This window comes from Drosophila montana, unplaced genomic scaffold, assembly GCF_035044405.1.
Source record: "Drosophila montana isolate Dmon_TW-CO22-7 unplaced genomic scaffold, ASM3504440v1 contig_2482_1, whole genome shotgun sequence".
NCBI lineage: Eukaryota > Metazoa > Arthropoda > Insecta > Diptera > Drosophilidae > Drosophila > Drosophila montana.
In genome coordinates this window covers 396,411-414,634 of record NW_026997352.1, presented here as the reverse complement: position 1 = coordinate 414,634, position 18,224 = coordinate 396,411, and the positions used below count along the sequence as shown (strand labels likewise).

The 18,224-nt window shown below is 47.8% G+C and overlaps 5 protein-coding genes across 5 annotated transcripts; 3 read left to right on the top strand and 2 right to left on the bottom strand.

Annotated features, from left to right (window-relative positions):
* Positions 1 to 156: 156 nt before the first annotated feature.
* Positions 157 to 6,634, bottom strand: Remo (Remoulade). The gene is made up of 4 exons (XM_064682660.1): positions 6,245 to 6,634; positions 5,957 to 6,175; positions 5,173 to 5,386; positions 157 to 5,116 (listed from the first exon to the last, which is right to left on the bottom strand). Exons 1-4 carry the CDS (start codon positions 6,457 to 6,459, stop codon positions 185 to 187), a joined length of 5,580 nt encoding a protein of 1,859 aa, XP_064538730.1. The 5' UTR covers positions 6,460 to 6,634; the 3' UTR covers positions 157 to 184.
* Positions 6,635 to 9,559: 2,925 nt separating this feature from the next.
* p115 (General vesicular transport factor p115) lies at positions 9,560 to 12,696 on the top strand. The gene has a single exon (XM_064682665.1). It carries the CDS (start codon positions 9,726 to 9,728, stop codon positions 12,264 to 12,266), a length of 2,541 nt encoding a protein of 846 aa, XP_064538735.1. The 5' UTR covers positions 9,560 to 9,725; the 3' UTR covers positions 12,267 to 12,696.
* Positions 12,697 to 13,954: 1,258 nt separating this feature from the next.
* RpS6 (ribosomal protein S6) lies at positions 13,955 to 15,228 on the bottom strand. The gene is made up of 3 exons (XM_064682652.1): positions 15,076 to 15,228; positions 14,662 to 14,866; positions 13,955 to 14,595 (listed from the first exon to the last, which is right to left on the bottom strand). Exons 1-3 carry the CDS (start codon positions 15,079 to 15,081, stop codon positions 14,060 to 14,062), a joined length of 747 nt encoding a protein of 248 aa, XP_064538722.1. The 5' UTR covers positions 15,082 to 15,228; the 3' UTR covers positions 13,955 to 14,059.
* A 340-nt stretch (positions 15,229 to 15,568) lies between these two features.
* On the top strand, positions 15,569 to 17,292 carry bys (Bystin). Its single transcript, XM_064682651.1, has 5 exons — positions 15,569 to 15,703; positions 15,761 to 15,878; positions 15,948 to 16,743; positions 16,811 to 16,930; positions 16,989 to 17,292. The coding sequence occupies exons 1-5, from the start codon at positions 15,575 to 15,577 to the stop codon at positions 17,137 to 17,139; spliced, it is 1,314 nt and encodes a 437-aa protein (XP_064538721.1). The 5' UTR covers positions 15,569 to 15,574; the 3' UTR covers positions 17,140 to 17,292.
* A 185-nt stretch (positions 17,293 to 17,477) lies between these two features.
* Positions 17,478 to 18,106, top strand: LOC135428574 (mitochondrial import inner membrane translocase subunit Tim10B). The gene is made up of 3 exons (XM_064682640.1): positions 17,478 to 17,636; positions 17,695 to 17,790; positions 17,856 to 18,106. Exons 1-3 carry the CDS (start codon positions 17,616 to 17,618, stop codon positions 18,099 to 18,101), a joined length of 363 nt encoding a protein of 120 aa, XP_064538710.1. The 5' UTR covers positions 17,478 to 17,615; the 3' UTR covers positions 18,102 to 18,106.
* The last annotated feature ends 118 nt before the right edge of the window (positions 18,107 to 18,224 follow it).

The following is an 18,224-nucleotide window of genomic DNA, read 5'->3' as shown; positions in this document are numbered from 1 at the left end:
AAAAAGTACAATTACAATATACAGTAAATACGTCTAGATAAAAATGCTTAGGTTCTAGTTGAGGACAGGAATACTTTGGCATTGGCACTTGCAAGCATCCAGCCAAGCACGGAGGGTTTATCGTATGTCTCTATAACTATGCGTAGTATATCTAGTTTTATATATGCATTATATATTCTATAAGCTAGCTAGGATTGTTGCGAGCGCTGTGCTCGTTTGCGTTTGCTCTAGGATCGATATAGGATATGACGCTGCTCTGGCTGCTATCATCCTCCACGGTTTCATTTAGATGATCGTGATTATTGCTCGAATTCGAATTGGGATTGGATTGTGGCTCCGTCTTCCGTACACGATCGGTGCCAGCTGTTGAGCTGTGCGCGGCCTCCTGCAGCAACAGGGGCTTGCAGCTCTTGAGCGGACTGCGACACTTGATGGCCTCGTACAGCTCATCGATGGAGTTATTCATGGCCTCCTCATCATCATCATTATCATCATCCTCCTCATCCAGGTTATCGTGCGGTGCGCCCTCGGCTGTGGCCTCACCACCGCCACCGCCGCCGCCACTGCTCGCGACATGATGTTGATGTGAATAGTGTGCATCCTCATTGGCTGCGCCGGTGGCGTTGTTGACGGAGCAACTGCCACCATAGCCGACAAACTCATCGTCAAACTCATTGAGCACATCGACATCCGCATCGCTGGCATTGGACGACTGATAGCAGCGGAAATCATCGGTCAATGTCAGATTCAAGTCATTGTCCGCCTGCGGTGCATAGAGTCCATGGCTGCGTATGCTAATCTCCGAATTCTGATAGTTCAGATCGCTCTCGTTGGTGGGACTGGCGGAGAGCAAGCGTGTGCTGCTGCTGCTGGGTAGATTGAAGTGATGCCCCACGCCCACGCTGGGCAGATTGCGTGCGCTGTGCGTGGCCTGCAGCTGGGGCAGATTGCTGCTGGAGCACGAGTACATCAGCTGTGTGACCATCGAATTGGCACTGCTGCCGGCCAGCGAGCCCAGAGCATTGCCAACCTCCAGACCCGACGCAGCGGCGCTATCATTACCGTCCTTGGCCGCTGTGCCGCCCGTCCCCGTGCCCGCGCCCGCAGCTAGCATGTCGCTAATGTTGTTCAGCGACTTGGACTGCTGCTGCTGGCTGAAGCGTATGAGCACGCTGGGAAAATCATCCTCCAGCCGTATGCTGTTGGTCACCTGCAGCGAATTGGACACGTAAATCTCGTGACGCTGCAGCAAAGGCTCCTCGGCAGCGGCGGCGACGCCGCCAGGTAAGGACACATTGCCCAGCACGGTCACCGGCAGGCCCAGACTATTCATGGCCTCCAGGCTGGGCGGTTTGACGGGCGTGGAGCTAATCGGAGCGCCACGCTCCCCCCGAAACACATGCGCATTTAGCTCACTTTGCGGTGTGCCCGGCATGGTATTGGCATACAGGGGCGCATGCTCATCCAGTGAACTGCCATCGTCATCCTCGTGCGTGGTGGTCAGCAGCTCATCGTCATGCTCGTGCAGCGTCTCATCCAGCAGCGAGGGTGTGCGTGTGCCGTTGCGCAGCTTAATCACCTCATGCTGCGGCGTCTGGGTCTCCGGTATATTCGTATAGATGTTCGCCTGCAATATCTTGGAAGTGGGCACAAAGCGTTTATACTGTAACGCCTCCATGGCGGCCGCCGTCGACGCCACCGCCGGCTGATCCTTGTTGAGCGGCGACTGTTGCCCCATCGATGACTTGTAGTGCAGATTTGTGTTGTTCACCTTGCTGCCGCCGGCGAGCAGGGTCATCGCATTGTGATGCCGCGCATAGAGCTGCTCGGAGCTGGCATCGCTGTGCAGACTGTGCTGGCTATGGAGACTGTGCTGGCCGGGCAGCGCCTGGCGTTGCAGCTCGAAGTTGTTGCGCTTGGCCAGACGCTTCTGTTTCTTGAAGAACTTGCGCGCCACATTGATCTGATTGGGATTGTAGAACAGCTCGGCGCTGGGTATGCTCTCCTGTCCGTTGCCCACATGCAGCAGTGCGTTCAGACTGTGCTGCCCCGCCTGCTGCGAGACGGATGTGGCGGCGCTCACCGATTGCTGCTGGCCATGATTGTTATTGATGATGGTGATGCCGCCGTGCGTGGATGTGCCGGAGGCACCGCCAGCGCCCAGCAGCAGCTGCTGTGTCGTACAGTCCAGTTGTCCATTGCTTCGGGTCTGGCTGCGCATGCTGCGCGCGCTGCTGCTGCGCTGCTTATTGGAGCACTGGCTATTGGAGCGTGAGCCGGCCGAGTTGTTCGGCTCATAGAGGCTGCCGGGTCCGGCTTTGTAGGCCACAATTGAGTTGCTGATCAGAGCAGCGCCGCTGCCGCCAGCCTTGGCATTGCCTGTGCCGCCCGCTGCAGCTGCTCGAGCGGCCGAGCCATTTCGCGCATTATTATAGGCCACCAGGCGGCTGGATCGTGCTAGGCGATGCTGTGTCCAGGCCTGACGTGCATCGTTCCTGGTCAAATTGTAAAAGAGCAGCAGGAACAGGCCCAATGCCACACAGCTGGCCACAAAGCAGAGCACATACAGCTGCTCCTCGCTGTGCACATAGAGGGCGGCCGATAGCCAGGCGCCTACGTAGAGGACCAGAAAGATGAAATGCCCGCGCAGATGGGACATATTCGAGCGCTCGAAATCATCGACAATGCTGCTCAACGGATTGCTCAGCGTGCTGTACTGTTCCTGTAGCTGCAGCGCAGAGCTGCTGGCATTTGTGTGCGCCTCCTGCTTGATGGTGGTGGCACAGCCATTCGCGTCCAGCCAGTCCAAATCAATGTGCTCCGTCGCCTGTGTATTGTTATCCGAATATTGACGCTGGCCGAGATGCTGCTGCTGCTGCTGCTGCTGCTGTTGGAGCACATTCACCGTCTGCTGGCTGAGCTGATAGTAGATGCACAGAGCCAGGATGCCGCTAAAGATGAGCAGTATGCCGGCGGGCACAAGCAGCGCATTTAGCGTGGTCGAGTTGTGCAGAAAACAGAAGCTATAGGCGGCATATTCGGACATGTTGACGGCGCTGCTAATGCCACAGATGAGCAGCGCAATGCCCCAGCCGACCAGATAAATGCCCAAAATTGGTTTGCGCTGATGCGGCTCCTGTGGCATCGATGCTGATAATGCTGCTGCCGCTGCCGCCGCCGAGGCCGGCAGCTGTCCCGTCATCGGCAAAGATGTGGCCATTGTCGACTTGCTCAGACGCTTGTACATGCTGCTCAGGCTAACGCACAGCCAGAGCAGCACACAGAGGCTGAGGTAGTGCAGCAGCAGTCCAAAGAGGCGGCAGTGCAGCAAATTTGTCGTCTGATAGATGCCCAGCACAAAGGTCAAACAGAGCGTGGCCAGGGCCAGCCAGGTGTTGACCAGAGCATGCCGCTGCACGCGATTGATGCGTATGGCACAACCGAATACCACAAAGGTGACAATGTTGAACCAGGCGCAGGCGAACAGCAGCACACAGCCCACATAAATTGGCAGCGGGGCGTGACGGAAACGTGCGCCCGCCCACTCGCTGCGATAATCATTCAAATAGGCGGCACGCTGCAATAGCCCGAAGTAGCCACCGCTGCGACTGCAGCTAAACATGAGCAGATTGCGATGCTGATAATGCTGTTGGCAGACATGTGGATTCCATGCCTGCTGCTGTTCATCCCACCAGGCGGGCAGCGGTGCACTGCGCTCATCGTGATACGGATGTGCGCGCAGCATGATCGTAATCCGTTGCTGATAGACATCCTCCTGATCCATATTGAGTTCATCGCTGGTCGCCAACACTTGACTGGCCAGCGGCTCATCCGTGCTGCTGCTGTAGAGACGTGCGCCTATTATGACCGAGGAGAGCGTCTCGTTGTCCTGGCTCTGCAGCTGGGGCAACAGCTTGGCATAGCGATGCAGCGTGATCATGAGTCGCACGCTGCTCGAGCTTTGGTTGCTGCTGCCGGCTGTAAGCTGCTCGTTGACCACCTGCTGTGGCACCTGTATAGCCGCATCGATATCGCCATGCTCGTACATGGGTATCGTATCGTTGGCGCTGTTGCATTGTAGTCCACGCTGGCTGCCAGCCAGCCAGACGCAGGACATGCTCAGAAACTGTTCCGGGCTAATGTTGAAGAACTCCACAAAGATGTTACGCTGCGACATCTGACGGCGCCAGTCGCTCAGCTCGCTCTCGCTAACGCTTCCTCCGCTGCTGCTGGCCAGACGCAAGGCGGCAGTTTCGACAATGTGCAGCAGCTTGTGGCCAGTTGACTGCTGCAGCTGTGCGGCCTCAAAGAGCTTGACGGGCAGCGTTAGCAGCTGCGAGACAATGTCCATTAGCAAATAGCTAATCTCCTGCTGATGCGCCTCCAGCTGCTCCAGATACTTAAGCAGCGTGCGCGCTATATACTCCAGGTCCATGGGATCGCGTATCTTGTGCAGCTGCGTTTGTATGTGCGTAAAATTGTGCAAGCGACGCGCTATCTCCAGCGCATTCTGACCCTTGGTCAGTGTCAGATTCACCTTGGCGAACTGCTCGAATATGCGCGTCGTTTCGCTTACGTAGACACAGCTGGCCGTGTTCAGCTGCTGCCACTGGCCGTTGTGGCCGCATTCGTGGGAGGCGCGCCGCTGCTGGCTCACATCGCTGGGCTCCTCGACGCAGGCCTGCAGCACGGTCTCGCCGCGCATGGTGCGTGGCCAGTGGTAGCTGCCCTTGTTTGTGTGCGTCACTATGGCATCGCAATAGAGCGTGCCCTTGGCCACCACATGCAGCACTATGGATTGGGAGAGATTCGCCTGTTGGCTGCGCAGCGTGCAGTCCCACATGCCCGTATGATTCTGTGTGAGGCTGCCAATGCGCAGTATGGAATTGAGTATGCCCGAATCGGTTGAGTGACGCGAATCCAGATGCACATCGTTGAATATTTTGGTCGGATCACGATAGATGATATCATCCGTCGAGTTGTGCTGGCGTATCTTATCCGACCAGCCCCAGAAGACATAGGCACGCGTGGGCAAATCCTCAGATTCGCGCGGTGCGCCAATGGCCACACGTGGCGCATAGCACTTCAGCTGCAGCTCGTCGCCCTCAAAGGCAATCTGCAAATAGTTGAATGTATAGAAATATGGAAGGGCCTCAAATTATAGTTGCGCACCTGATTCTGTTTGGGCACCAGCTCCAGCAGCGGCTGCAACAGCGATTCGCAGCGAAAGTCAATGCCCACTTTGAGTTTCTTCAGCGGCATGCCACGAAAATTAATGGGTGAATCACATTTGGGCGGCGGCTGTAAACGTATATCGCGCGCATTCGACCAGGCAATCAGCCAAATAAGCCCACAATCACAGGCCAAGGGATTGTTGGACAAATCACTGTGAAAACGAATTCAAAATACAAAATAAAAATCAAGTTCCAAGCAATGGACAACAAGTAAGAGTCCCCTAGTCGGGAGTGCTTGGCTAGATAATGCCCGAAACCGCACGCAAAGCTACCTTTACTAATATTCTCGCTTTAACTGGGCGAGAGTATGCAGCGTCTGTGCTTACTCCATGTAAGGAATATGCACTTTTTATTAACTTCCTTGCTTATAGTCCGATCTTAACGAAAATTTCAGGACATAAATATGGCATAGAAAAGTGCCTGTATATCAAAGCGCAAGCTCTAGATTTTTTCAATACTATGGTGTATGGTGAAAAGAATCGATAATGATAAGCTCGGGGCGCGTATGGTTTGCGTGAATATATATTTAAGATTGTCTCTAGCTTTTCAACGCGTTCACACAGACGAGCAGACAGTCGGACATGGATATGGGTATGGCTAGATCGACAGCTCGTCGTCCTGATCAAGAATTTATATACTTCATGGGGTCGAAGCTGTTTCCTTCTGCCATATCTACATACATTTGCACAAAACAATTTTGCCATAAGGGTATAAAAACTTACAGCTGCTTCAACTTGGGCATCTGTTCGAAGGCGCCTTCATATATGTGACTTATTGAGTTATTTGCCAGCCGCAAGCGCTCCACATTCGGCAAACTGTTGCCAAAGGTGTCCTTGTCCAGTTCGCTGAGTAGATTTGAGTTTAAATCCAAACGTTTAAGTTTCGTAAAGCTCTTGAAATCATCTTCGGTAATTTGTGCAATTGCATTTTTGCTGGCAGTGCTGCAAGTGCCCCGATTTTGTTATTATACAAAATTTTGTTATTGAAATGAATCTAATGTGCACACTTACATGCTGTCTATGTTGTGGACATCGTCGCCAAAGTTCAGTTCCTTCCAATTAACAATTTGCTGCTCATCGCAGCGGACGCGCAAAGATTGTATATTCTCTGAGATGTTCTTGCAGCTGCATTTTTTGGGGCACATTGCCTGCACAACAAAGGTCGTCTGCGTTATGAGATCGAGCAGCGGCCACAGGCATAGCCACAGCAATTGTGCAGCGTTCATTTTGAAGCTCAATTATGCATTGACATTTGTGGCATCCATTTAATTAACAACTCATCTGCAAACAAATGCATAATAAACAAAAACAGCAAAAGTTACAACAAAAAAATTCAACCAGTATTGCTCTATGCGCAGAATTTTCTATAATGCTGCGGTCTAGCACTAAAAATTACCAACAAACTTGGCGAGCTATCGATAGTCACAATATACAATATACCACTAACCATACAATGCATAGACTTGTCAAATGTTAAAATAATCGGATACCGATAAATCGTCAACGACTGAGCCCCATGGGTGACCGCGACCATTTTAGTGTGCCCAGACAAAGTAAGACTGCTGAGAGTGGCAGCCGAACGCCGGCCTCGACAGCCGAACGTTCAGTATGAAGCCGCATCCCGCTCAGCGCACAACGTTGCTGCGGCTGATGCTTTTTTGTAATATATGTATCTTTTCAGCCCAAATACATACATATGTGTATATGCGTGTGCAGAGTGCCCCTCGCTCACACTTATTGCTTTGCGCACTTGTGTGCATCTCCTTCTCCCTGCATAGCTTCTCAAAAACCCCGAGATCTACAAACATACATACATATGTTTGTGTTGTGTGGGTGTGCGCACAAGTAGATCGCGGCGTTTGTCGCGAGCCAGAGATTTTTTCTTCAATTGTGTGCCCTTTGTGCCTGTGGTGGCAAAAGGCACACACATTCAAATGCTCTATCATGTATTTCTTCGTCCAGTCAGGCATAATGAGAAGAATCGGATATATTTATATTCATTAAAAACTTAAATGACCTAAATAATATATTTATATATTATATTTTAATTTTTTTGTTAACTGTGGGGACCAATTTTGCTTAAAATTAAAAAAAAAATAAGTCGTATTTCTGCAAGGGTAATGCTTCGTCGGCTTGTCGAATAATTTAAGAAAAGACCAAACATTGAAAATGTTCAATTTTTTCGACTTGCTACTTGTGCACACGCACACTCTTTCGAGTAAGCAGTTGTGTGACATTATTAAAGGGTTTGGCCTGTTCATGTGCAAATCTCCTATTTTCCATGCATGGTGTAAGGGTAAGGGTACCTGAACGTTGGCATGTGTGCATAATAACTTTTTGGGCCTGCCAAGCACACATACTTACACACTTTTCTATATGGATGGAAGCATTTATGCGTTTGTGTGCGTGTTGGTTGCCTGCCTGCCTGCCCGATGCAAATTTGACCAAATTTGAAGTTTTTGGCATTTCTGAATTTCGAGCTCTACACACACACACACACACACACAAATGTGTGCGAATGAGCCGATCAAGGGTTTGTCGTGAAAGAGAGATATTTTCATCAATGGGTGCGTAAATTTGGGCGACGGTGGGCTTGCGGCCGTGTGAGGCACAAATGTGTGAACAGGCAACGAAAACAGGTGAACCGCACTTGCCGCTCGTTTGCACTTTGATATGGAAAAAATGCAAGTGATCTTTTTATTTATTTTTTGACATAGTAAACATTTTGGGTTAAAGGGTGTTATGGCAGGCAATAAACGATCAGAATGTCCAGCATGCGTCTGCATCCATTTGTCCATTTGTTCACACATTTGTGCCTTACGCAAGCCGCAAGCCCACCGTCGCCCAAATTTACGCACCCATTGATGAAAATATCTCTCTTTCACGACAAACCCTTGATCGGCTCATTCGCACACATTTGTGTGTGTGTGTGTGTGTGTGTAGAGCTCGAAATTCAGAAATGCCAAAAACTTCAAATTTGGTCAAATTTGCATCGGGCAGGCAGGCAGGCAACCAACACGCACACAAACGCATAAATGCTTCCATCCATATAGAAAAGTGTGTAAGTATGTGTGCTTGGCAGGCCCAAAAAGTTATTATGCACACATGCCAACGTTCAGGTACCCTTACCCTTACACCATGCATGGAAAATAGGAGATTTGCACATGAACAGGCCAAACCCTTTAATAATGTCACACAACTGCTTACTCGAAAGAGTGTGCGTGTGCACAAGTAGCAAGTCGAAAAAATTGAACATTTTCAATGTTTGGTCTTTTCTTAAATTATTCGACAAGCCGACGAAGCATTACCCTTGCAGAAATACGACTTATTTTTTTTTTAATTTTAAGCAAAATTGGTCCCCACAGTTAACAAAAAAATTAAAATATAATATATAAATATATTATTTAGGTCATTTAAGTTTTTAATGAATATAAATATATCCGATTCTTCTCATTATGCCTGACTGGACGAAGAAATACATGATAGAGCATTTGAATGTGTGTGCCTTTTGCCACCACAGGCACAAAGGGCACACAATTGAAGAAAAAATCTCTGGCTCGCGACAAACGCCGCGATCTACTTGTGCGCACACCCACACAACACAAACATATGTATGTATGTTTGTAGATCTCGGGGTTTTTGAGAAGCTATGCAGGGAGAAGGAGATGCACACAAGTGCGCAAAGCAATAAGTGTGAGCGAGGGGCACTCTGCACACGCATATACACATATGTATGTATTTGGGCTGAAAAGATACATATATTACAAAAAAGCATCAGCCGCAGCAACGTTGTGCGCTGAGCGGGATGCGGCTTCATACTGAACGTTCGGCTGTCGAGGCCGGCGTTCGGCTGCCACTCTCAGCAGTCTTACTTTGTCTGGGCACACTAAAATGGTCGCGGTCACCCATGGGGCTCAGTCGTTGACGATTTATCGGTATCCGATTATTTTAACATTTGACAAGTCTATGCATTGTATGGTTAGTGAATATACACAATATATAAAAATATATGCAAAAACTGTACGCAAGAACAACTAGATTTATAAAATCCCATCTGGAAGATACAATAAAATGAGCCTATTTCGGTGTATGTTTCACTGATATTCAAATTATTTGCGTGTTCAATATTATCTGCGAATTGATGTGTATACACTGGTTGTAATAGGACTTATAAAATAAACAATGCGGCATAATGCACCAAAAAATGTCAAACCCTATATGGCGTTTTCTATGTACTAAATATTTATATATTTGTAGTTTTTGCCCAGCTGCCTCAAAACACAAGTGCAACTAGATTAAACAGTTAATTTAATCAGCGGCTTTAAATAATTATTTAATTGGTGGCTCGAATTATCGGGCATAATTTTCTCAACTTTGAGTGTGTTTACACTGGTTTGGTAAATTGTTTTTATAAAAATTGACGTGTCAGATATATGTTAGCTGAAATATAGCATAACATATTGAACACGTCGTTTAGATAAGCAGAAAGTGGATGGAGTACTTGAAGAGTGGCATCAAGACCGTGCTGGGCGGCACAGAGCCGGGCCAGCAGCCCAGCGCAGCCGAGACCGTTGAGAAGCTCGTCGATCGAGTTTATTCCTCAACACTGCTCGAGGATCGCCGGGATGCGTGCCGGGCATTAAAGGCGCTCTCTCGCAAATATCGGATAGAAGTGGGGGCCCAGGGCATGCCACCTCTGATACAGGTATTGCAAAACGATGGCCAAGACGCTGAGATTATTGGCTACGCCCTCGACACGCTGTGCAACATTGTGACTAGCGAGGAGTTCGACGAGGAGGCCGACAATCCGGCGGTATCCGTCAACGTGGGCGAACAGTTCACCGAGATGTTCATCAAGAGCCCTGAGCATGTCACCCTGGTCATGGGCTATCTGGATGAGTATGATTTTCGTGTTCGCCGCGCGGCCATACAACTAATTACATCTCTGATTGCGAACAAGACGCGCGAACTGCAGGAACTGGTGCTAGTTAGTCCCATGGGCGTGTCCAAGCTAATGGATCTGCTCACAGACACTCGCGAGGTGATCAGAAACGATGTACTGCTGCTCCTTATTGAGCTGACCAAGGGCAATTCCAACATACAAAAGATTGTCGCATTCGAGAACGCCTTCGATCGACTGTTTGATATTGTGCGCGAGGAGGGCTGCTCGGATGGCGGCATTGTTGTCGAGGATTGTCTCATTCTGCTGCTGAATCTCCTCAAGAATAACTCAAGCAATCAGCAGTTCTTTAAGGAGGGCTCCTACATACAACGTCTGGCTCCCATGTTCATCTTGAGCAGCACGAATAGCAGCGACCTAGAAGAAAACGGCTGGACACCACAAAAGGTGTCCAATTTTCATTGCATGCTGCAGGTGGTGCGTGCTCTGGTGACGCCCAGCAATCAGCAGCAGGTGGTCAGCGCTTGTCAGCGTGTCATGCAAAAGTCACAGCTACTGAAGGCGCTCTGCGACATCCTGATGGGCAGCGGTGTGCCCGCGGACATATTAACAGAGACTATCAATGCCGTCGCTGAGGTGGTGCGTGGCGATCGTGAGAATCAGGACGAGCTAGGCCGCCTGACGGCGCCCAGCCAGCCTCCACGTCCCGCAATTGTGGTGCTCCTGATGTCCATGATCAATGAAAAGCAAATACAGGCGCTGCGCTGTGCGGTGCTCTACTGTTTCCAGTGTTTTCTCTATCGCAACGTGGATGGTCAGCGTGCATTGGTGCAGACGCTGCTGCCCTTCAGTCCCACCGATTTTAGTGTGCTGACCACGGGCCAGCTGCTCTGCACGGGTCTCTTCTCCACGGATACACTGGCCAATTGGTTCTCAGCTGTGGCCATGATGCACGCGCTGGTGGAGAATGTCGCCCAAAAGGAGGAGCTTCTGCGTGTGCTGCTAGCCACGCCAGGCGGCCAGCGGCCCATCACACTCCTGGAGCAATGCACCAATCTCATGCAGCAGGAACGCTATCGCTTGCAGAGCAAGGTGGGCCTGCTAATGTTGCTCAGCGTTTGGCTGGCCCATTGTCCCAGCGCTGTTAAGGCCCTGCTCGAGACGCAGGGCACCATGGCCTATCTGACGGCCCAGCTGTGCGCCAATGAGCATGATGAGCGCGAATATCTGGTGCAGGGCATGTGCGCCTTTCTCATGGGCCTCTGCATACAGTTCAATGACAATTCGCTGCCCAATCAGCGGCGCGAGGACATCAGTCAGCTGATCATTAAACGCATCGGTCAGGAGACATTTTGCAACAAGCTGAGCGAGGTGTCGCGCCACGAGGCATACAGTCGCGCCTGCAAGCAGGTCCAGATACGCGCCAAGGGCGCCAGCGAACTGCTGCTGGACTACGAGTACTGCAAGCTGTACAAGGGTCTGGAGGCGCTGCTAGCCAAGCAAGTGAGCGGTTTCGATGTGGACGGCATTGAGCTGACCGAGCTGACGCTCAGCTCGGAGGCCTCGGCCCTGGTAGCCCAATATAAGGGCATTATACGCGGCATGGATGCGCAGATACAGACGCTGCAGCAGTCCACCAAGGAGCTCGAGCAGCAGAATATCGACTTGAAAGAGCAGCTCAGCCAGGAGCAGTCGCTCAAATCACAGCTGGCGGATCAGAATACACTGCTCAAAGCACAGCTGGCGGCGCAGTCACCAGCTTCTGAGCAGCCGGGACATTTGCCGGCGCCGGCAAACGGCGCAGTTGCTCAGCCCGCTGAACCTGTCAATGATGAGAAGCTGAATGCGGCACGCTATCAAGCGAACATGTACTTTGCGGAGAACATACGGCTCACCAAGGAGCTGGAGACGCTGCGTCAGCAATTGGCAGCTGAAAAACAGCGCGCCGATGCGGCCAACGAGACGCTGCTGGCCACCCAAAAGGATCAGGAGGATTTGCTCGAGCTGCTGGCGGATCAAGAGGCCAAACTGGCTCGCTATGAGCCGCCGGCTCCAACGGGCGAGGCACCGCCACCGCCCGAGCCGGCGCCAGCAGCAGACGACAGATACTATTCGTGTTCCGTCAAAATATGAACATGTTTATGGATTGTATTAAGACGCAGCCAACTGCTCGAGAGGCTGTCTGTGCATTCGGAAAGCTCGACTCAACGCCAACTGCCCTTCCTTATACATTCTGATTGTTTTTACATATATATATATATATATTTCAACAATTTACATAGATATACCTACCACATATATATATATATATCAAAAGAATTGAATTGTTTCTAAAATTGTAACAAATTTGTGTAGTTACACACATGCACACACGCGTGTGTTCTGTGTGTGTGTGTGTGTGTGTGTGTGTGTGCATTAGTTTGCCAGTTCCACACGAAATAGAAGAGAGATTCGTGGAATATGTTCGTTCTGTTCTAGGATTTTTATAAAATGTTCCAATTTTATGGTAATCGCAAGCGCATGTGAAATAAATGCATTATTATAAAATATAAACATAATTTAATTGTAACATTGTTTTAAATGCTCCACATAGATTTAATATATCTCAGACGAGGCTTTATAGATCATGTACAGCTGCTGGAAAACTGAGACAGGATGATGTTTAGAATGTCATCTGCTCCTAGCAGCGCTAGGTAGCTGCCTGTGAAAAGGACATAGGATCTGGCAAAAGTGGGAAAAAGCGCTGGATCGACTGTGCAAAGACAAGCCAAAAGGTTCCTCAGCCCCAAAAACAGACGCTCCATGCACCTTCTCAATCTCAAAAAGTAGAATATACGCAACTTAACTTTCCCCTGGCAGCTCCAAAAATGTATTCTATCGTTGTAGACTCAAACAGGCAGGTTGGAGAAATTGGGATATGTTCTTTGGGAATGCACTCTGCAGCCAAGGATTTCTATGGAACGCGATATTGTGCCCTACAGGATTCCTACAGGAAAATATCCCCACTAAATTGATTGCTTTTATAAGAAGCCTAGTCGTGATAATCTTCTCTGCCAAACTGCTTTTGAGATATGTAAATGGCATTGTGATTGAATCACAATCTATAAAACTCTATGATTAGATCTCCTGGCAATGAGGTCGACAGTGCATTGGAATCTATTTTCTTTTAAAAGAAGTAGCTAGAAGTAGAAGTAGCTATGTGATATAGGGATTTGAGCCGGCCGACTTGGAAATGCATATGTGAAGCGAGAATTCGGATTTGTCAAGACAAAGTGAATGCCTTGTTTGCACAGGGACAGAAAGAACGACATGGCTATATATTTAGTAAATATATATATACATATATCTATGGTACATATGTTTATCATGCAGGAATGCGATCTGCCCGGCCCTGCTTTTTTCATTGTCTTTGAACAGCTTTGGGAAAGCCTCCTATTATTATTTCACATATGCCATACCCAACTTATAAATTGGTCATAATGTTATGGACATCGGCAAAGAGAACAAAGCCCTGATCCTCATGTTGAATATGCCTTAATAGCTATGATAACTTTAGGAGCTCATCTGTCGCCATGTAGGGTACATTCAATCCTGCAGCTCTTCTCTAAAATCATTTGGCATAAAGTGCAAATCTATATATGGGGATTGTTTCAGGATTAATTCCCATAGAAAGTTCACTCCATACCTGCAGTTTCTTTCGATTGAAGCTTTCTGCGCATGGCATAGTACTTTTGCATAACTTTCACTTGAGCACATTCTCATAGAGGGATCTCTTTTAAGGTTAACACGCGATTTCACAAGAAAAAAAAGAAGTGTTTGGCTTAGGGATATCTTTTGACCATTCACAATTTATTAACAAATGGCTACAAATTTGTTTCTTATACGATGTGGGTAGATGTTAGCAGTTGTTGGCGGCCATTTCACATTTACTTCTTGTCACTTGAAACAGAGCTCTTCGATTCACGGATCGAGGCGGAACGGCGACGCTTGGCCTCTTCGCGCTTAGCCTTGGACTCCTTCTTGCGCTGAACCAGGAGCTTAGCGTAGTCGGCAGCAGCCTCCTTGGAAGCCTGCTGGCGCTTCTTCTTCAGAGCAATGCGTCTGTGTTTGCGCTGCAGCACCACGGGTGTGATGAGACGCTGGATTTTGGGTGCCTTGGAGGTGGCCTTCTTGTTCTCCTTGGCGGGCAATGGCCGGCGCACAACGAAGCGACGGACATCATCCTCCTTGGTCAAGTTGTACAGCTTACGGATCTTGCTGGCACGCTTGGGGCCCAAACGACGTGGAATCGTTGTGTCTGTCAGACCGCCAATGTCTTGCTCGCCCTTCTTGATGACGACCAGAGCCAGCACTGACATGTTGGCATCGACAATGCAGCCACGCACAGACTTGCGCTTGCGCTCACCAGTGCGGCGTGGACGGTAGCAGGAGTGTCCCTTCTTCAACAGGAGACGCACACGACCTGCACAATAACGGTATAACAGAAAGTGAGTAAAATTCTATTACAATTGATTAACTTAACACTTACCGTGGGTGAGCACACCCTGCTTCATGGGGAAGCCCTGCTTGTCGTTACCGCCAGCGATGCGCAGCTGATAACCCTTCCATTCATCACCCAGAATATCGGCTTCCACAACTTGGCCCATACGCTTCTCGTAGAACACACGCAGTTTGTGCTCATCGACAACTTCGAACAGCTTTTGGCATCCCGTAGCGGGATAAGAAACGTTGAGCTGCAAGTAAACACGAAATTTTTGTTTAGTTCACATACATATATACAAATTAACAGAATTGTTATCTTTTATTTTAAGGCCAATCAGTTGAGTTTTTCAAGGAACGCTTGATTTTTGCACTAGTTTATTGTTTATGCCAGTTGTTTCTATCAATATTTTTAAATGTTTACAACGTTTGTTATAATATTTTTCACAAAATTTTTGCACACCTTCATTATGTCGGTCTTGCTGCAATCAACACAGAAAAAAAAAGAATCGGTCTTGTCAAAAACCAGCTAGGTAAGGGAAAGGAAATAGGGATGCAGCAGCCATTGATATATCGAACGCAATCGATATGATAAAAACAAATAATCGATACCAATTTAACATAAACCAAGCGTTAAAAGTCGGGTTCTGTCTTTCAATACGGTTATGTGTGCTCTAATTTTTCACATAATATTAATTTAAATCCGTGTAAAATATGTTTTATACCGCATAAACAATTACAAAAACTCATCATATCACTCATCACTAACGTATTTTCCTCATCGATATGTTTCAATGCATACATGAAACAACAGCTGTCAAAAATGTGAGTGACCATGCGCTTGCATTGAAGAACAGGGTGCCTCCCTACGATAAACAACGATTACAACACGTGCTGTGCTCAGTTTTGTTATTAAAAACCTTGCTTCATTGTAAAAGGGTATTATTTGTAAATATACAAAAATGGGCAAACCGAAGAAGGCAAATGTGGCGACAATTAAAACAGTCAACTTGGAAAAGCAAATCACAGAGGGCAAAGTGTCCAAAGCCAAGAACAAGGAGAAGGTTAAATTACGTGCAGAGGAGTCACCGGTAAATTAAGGAACCTTAGATATAAAATAATATTCTAATCGTTATCATTTATTGTAGAATATAGACGCGAGAAGCAGTCAAAAGATCTTGGCAGCAGCCAGACAACAGCAACTGGAGCTGAACGAGGAAAACTTCCCAAACCTAGCGCCCCGCAGGAATGTTAAATTCAATTTGAGTATGTAATATCGCGTATATAGAAGTAAAAGTTGATATTCCCATTTTAATAACTCTACACACTAAATAGACGATGATGTGGAGCAGGAAAAGGAAGACGTAAACGAAAATGATTTCATGGCCGACTTGGACATGGATGATGATGATGTCGCTGCCTTCGAACGCTTCCAACAGCCGCCCACCAAGGAGGGCAAACGCACATTACATCTGTCTGAGATAATAATGCAAAAGATCCAAGAGAAGGGCGCCGACATACACACAAAAATCTCCGACGAGGGCTCGCTGAAAATCGAGGAAATCGATCCCAAGGTTAAGGAAATGTATGAGGGTGTCCGGGAAGTGCTCAAGCGCTATCGCAGCGGCAAGATTCCGAAAGCATTTAAGATCATACCCAAGCTTAGGAACTGGGAGCAGATATTGTTCATAACGGAGCCGCACAACTGGAGCGCTGCAGCCATGTTCCAAGGCACTCGCATCTTCTGTTCGGTGCTGTCCCAAGCGATGGCCCAGCGTTTCTATAACTTGGTGCTCTTGCCGCGCGTTCGCGATGATCTGTGCGAATACAAAAAGCTCAATATGCACTTGTATAATGCACTGAAACGCGCTCTCTTCAAGCCGGCTGCCTTTATGAAGGGCATCATTCTGCCACTGCTGGAGTCTGGCGACTGTACATTGCGTGAGGCCATCATATTCGGCAGCGTTGTGGCCCGCAGCTCCATACCCGTGCTGCACTCGTCCGCATGCCTGCTGAAGATCTGTGAAATGAGCTATTCCGGTGCCAATTCGATATTCATACGCTATTTCCTGGACAAACGCTATGCTCTGCCGTATCGTGTTATCGATGCGGCCGTCTTTCATTTTCTAAGGTAAACCGAACCCAAACTCTATCTCATCTTCATTTCCTATCTCATAACATTTCCTCGTTCTTTGCAGATTTGAGAACGATAAGCGTGAGTTGCCAGTGCTATGGCATCAAAGCCTACTCACTTTTGCACAGCGCTATAAGAATGACATCTCCTCGGACCAAAAGGATGCGCTGCTTCAGCTTTTAAAGTGAGTCAAGTCTAGATAATAACAGAAGTCAGAGTAATTCAAAACTTTAAAATTGCAGAAAGAAATCTCATCCAAAGATAACCGCGGATATCAGACGGGAGCTGCAGGCGGCCAATTGCCGTGATGTTGAGATGATGGAAACTGTGAATGAAACAGCCGGACAGCCAATAAAAATGTACACAGATGAAGATGTTGGCTATGAAGGTTAACCAATTACTGCTTGTAATTTTAGTTTAGACTTTTGAATTATTTAAAAAATCAAAAACCTTTTTTTTTGTTTATATAAATATATAGTTTATATATGTGTACAGATACGTGACTGAAATTTACAGCTTAATAGATAAATGAAGCTTTTATTCGAATTTGGCGCTTTGTATTCATGCTATCGTTAAACCGTTTCAAGTCAATCGAAACCAAAGCGATAACTTGGGTGAGTTGCTGAGCTTCCTTCCATCTCTAAGCGATTGGCCATGTGGACCACATGTGGCATTCGACTATTGCCAAAGATAAGCACCATCGATAGTTGCATAGCTGTATTATTAATCATCGATAGTTAAAACGCCGATTAACACTTGTCAAATAAACAGCAAGTCAGCTGTTGCCTGCTGTCGGTTTCCACAAAAAGCACTAATAAATTGATATTAGTTAACGTTTTGAGATCGGCTTTTAAAATTTGTATTGACCAATGGATTCGAATTTGCGTAACGTATGCTTGATGTCAGCAAATGCGCCACTTTTAACTCATAAAAATCTACGCATTGCAGCTAAAAGATTTTCTCACATTATACAACAAAGTCACAGAGTTGTGCTTCAATCGCTGCGTTGATAATCTCAGTCAGCGCGAACTGTTCGACCAGGAGGTGAGCGTGACTTAATATATGTTTGTTATAGTTAGTAAAATGATTTATTATTAAAAAATAAATAGAGCATCTGCGTGGACAGATGTGTGACCAAATTTGCGCGCTTCAATCAAAACATGATGAAAGCCTATGTGGATGTGCAAACAAAAATTAATGCCAAACGCATGGAGGAAGTGGAACAGAACGCCAAACAATTGGAGCAACATCAGCAGGAGGAACGCATCAAGGAGCAGCTCAAGGAGAAGGAAATCGCTGCCGCTGCCACAGCTGTGCTGACGCCAGCCCAAACGCCGGCCAAGCTGTCTATGTAGCAGCAGCAAGCGCAAGCGGATTGGAATGCCATGCCGCAGCTCTTATTTTCAATATTAGATAGTTAAGCAGCAACAAGCACACACACACACTTAATACACAGCACACACACACACACACACACA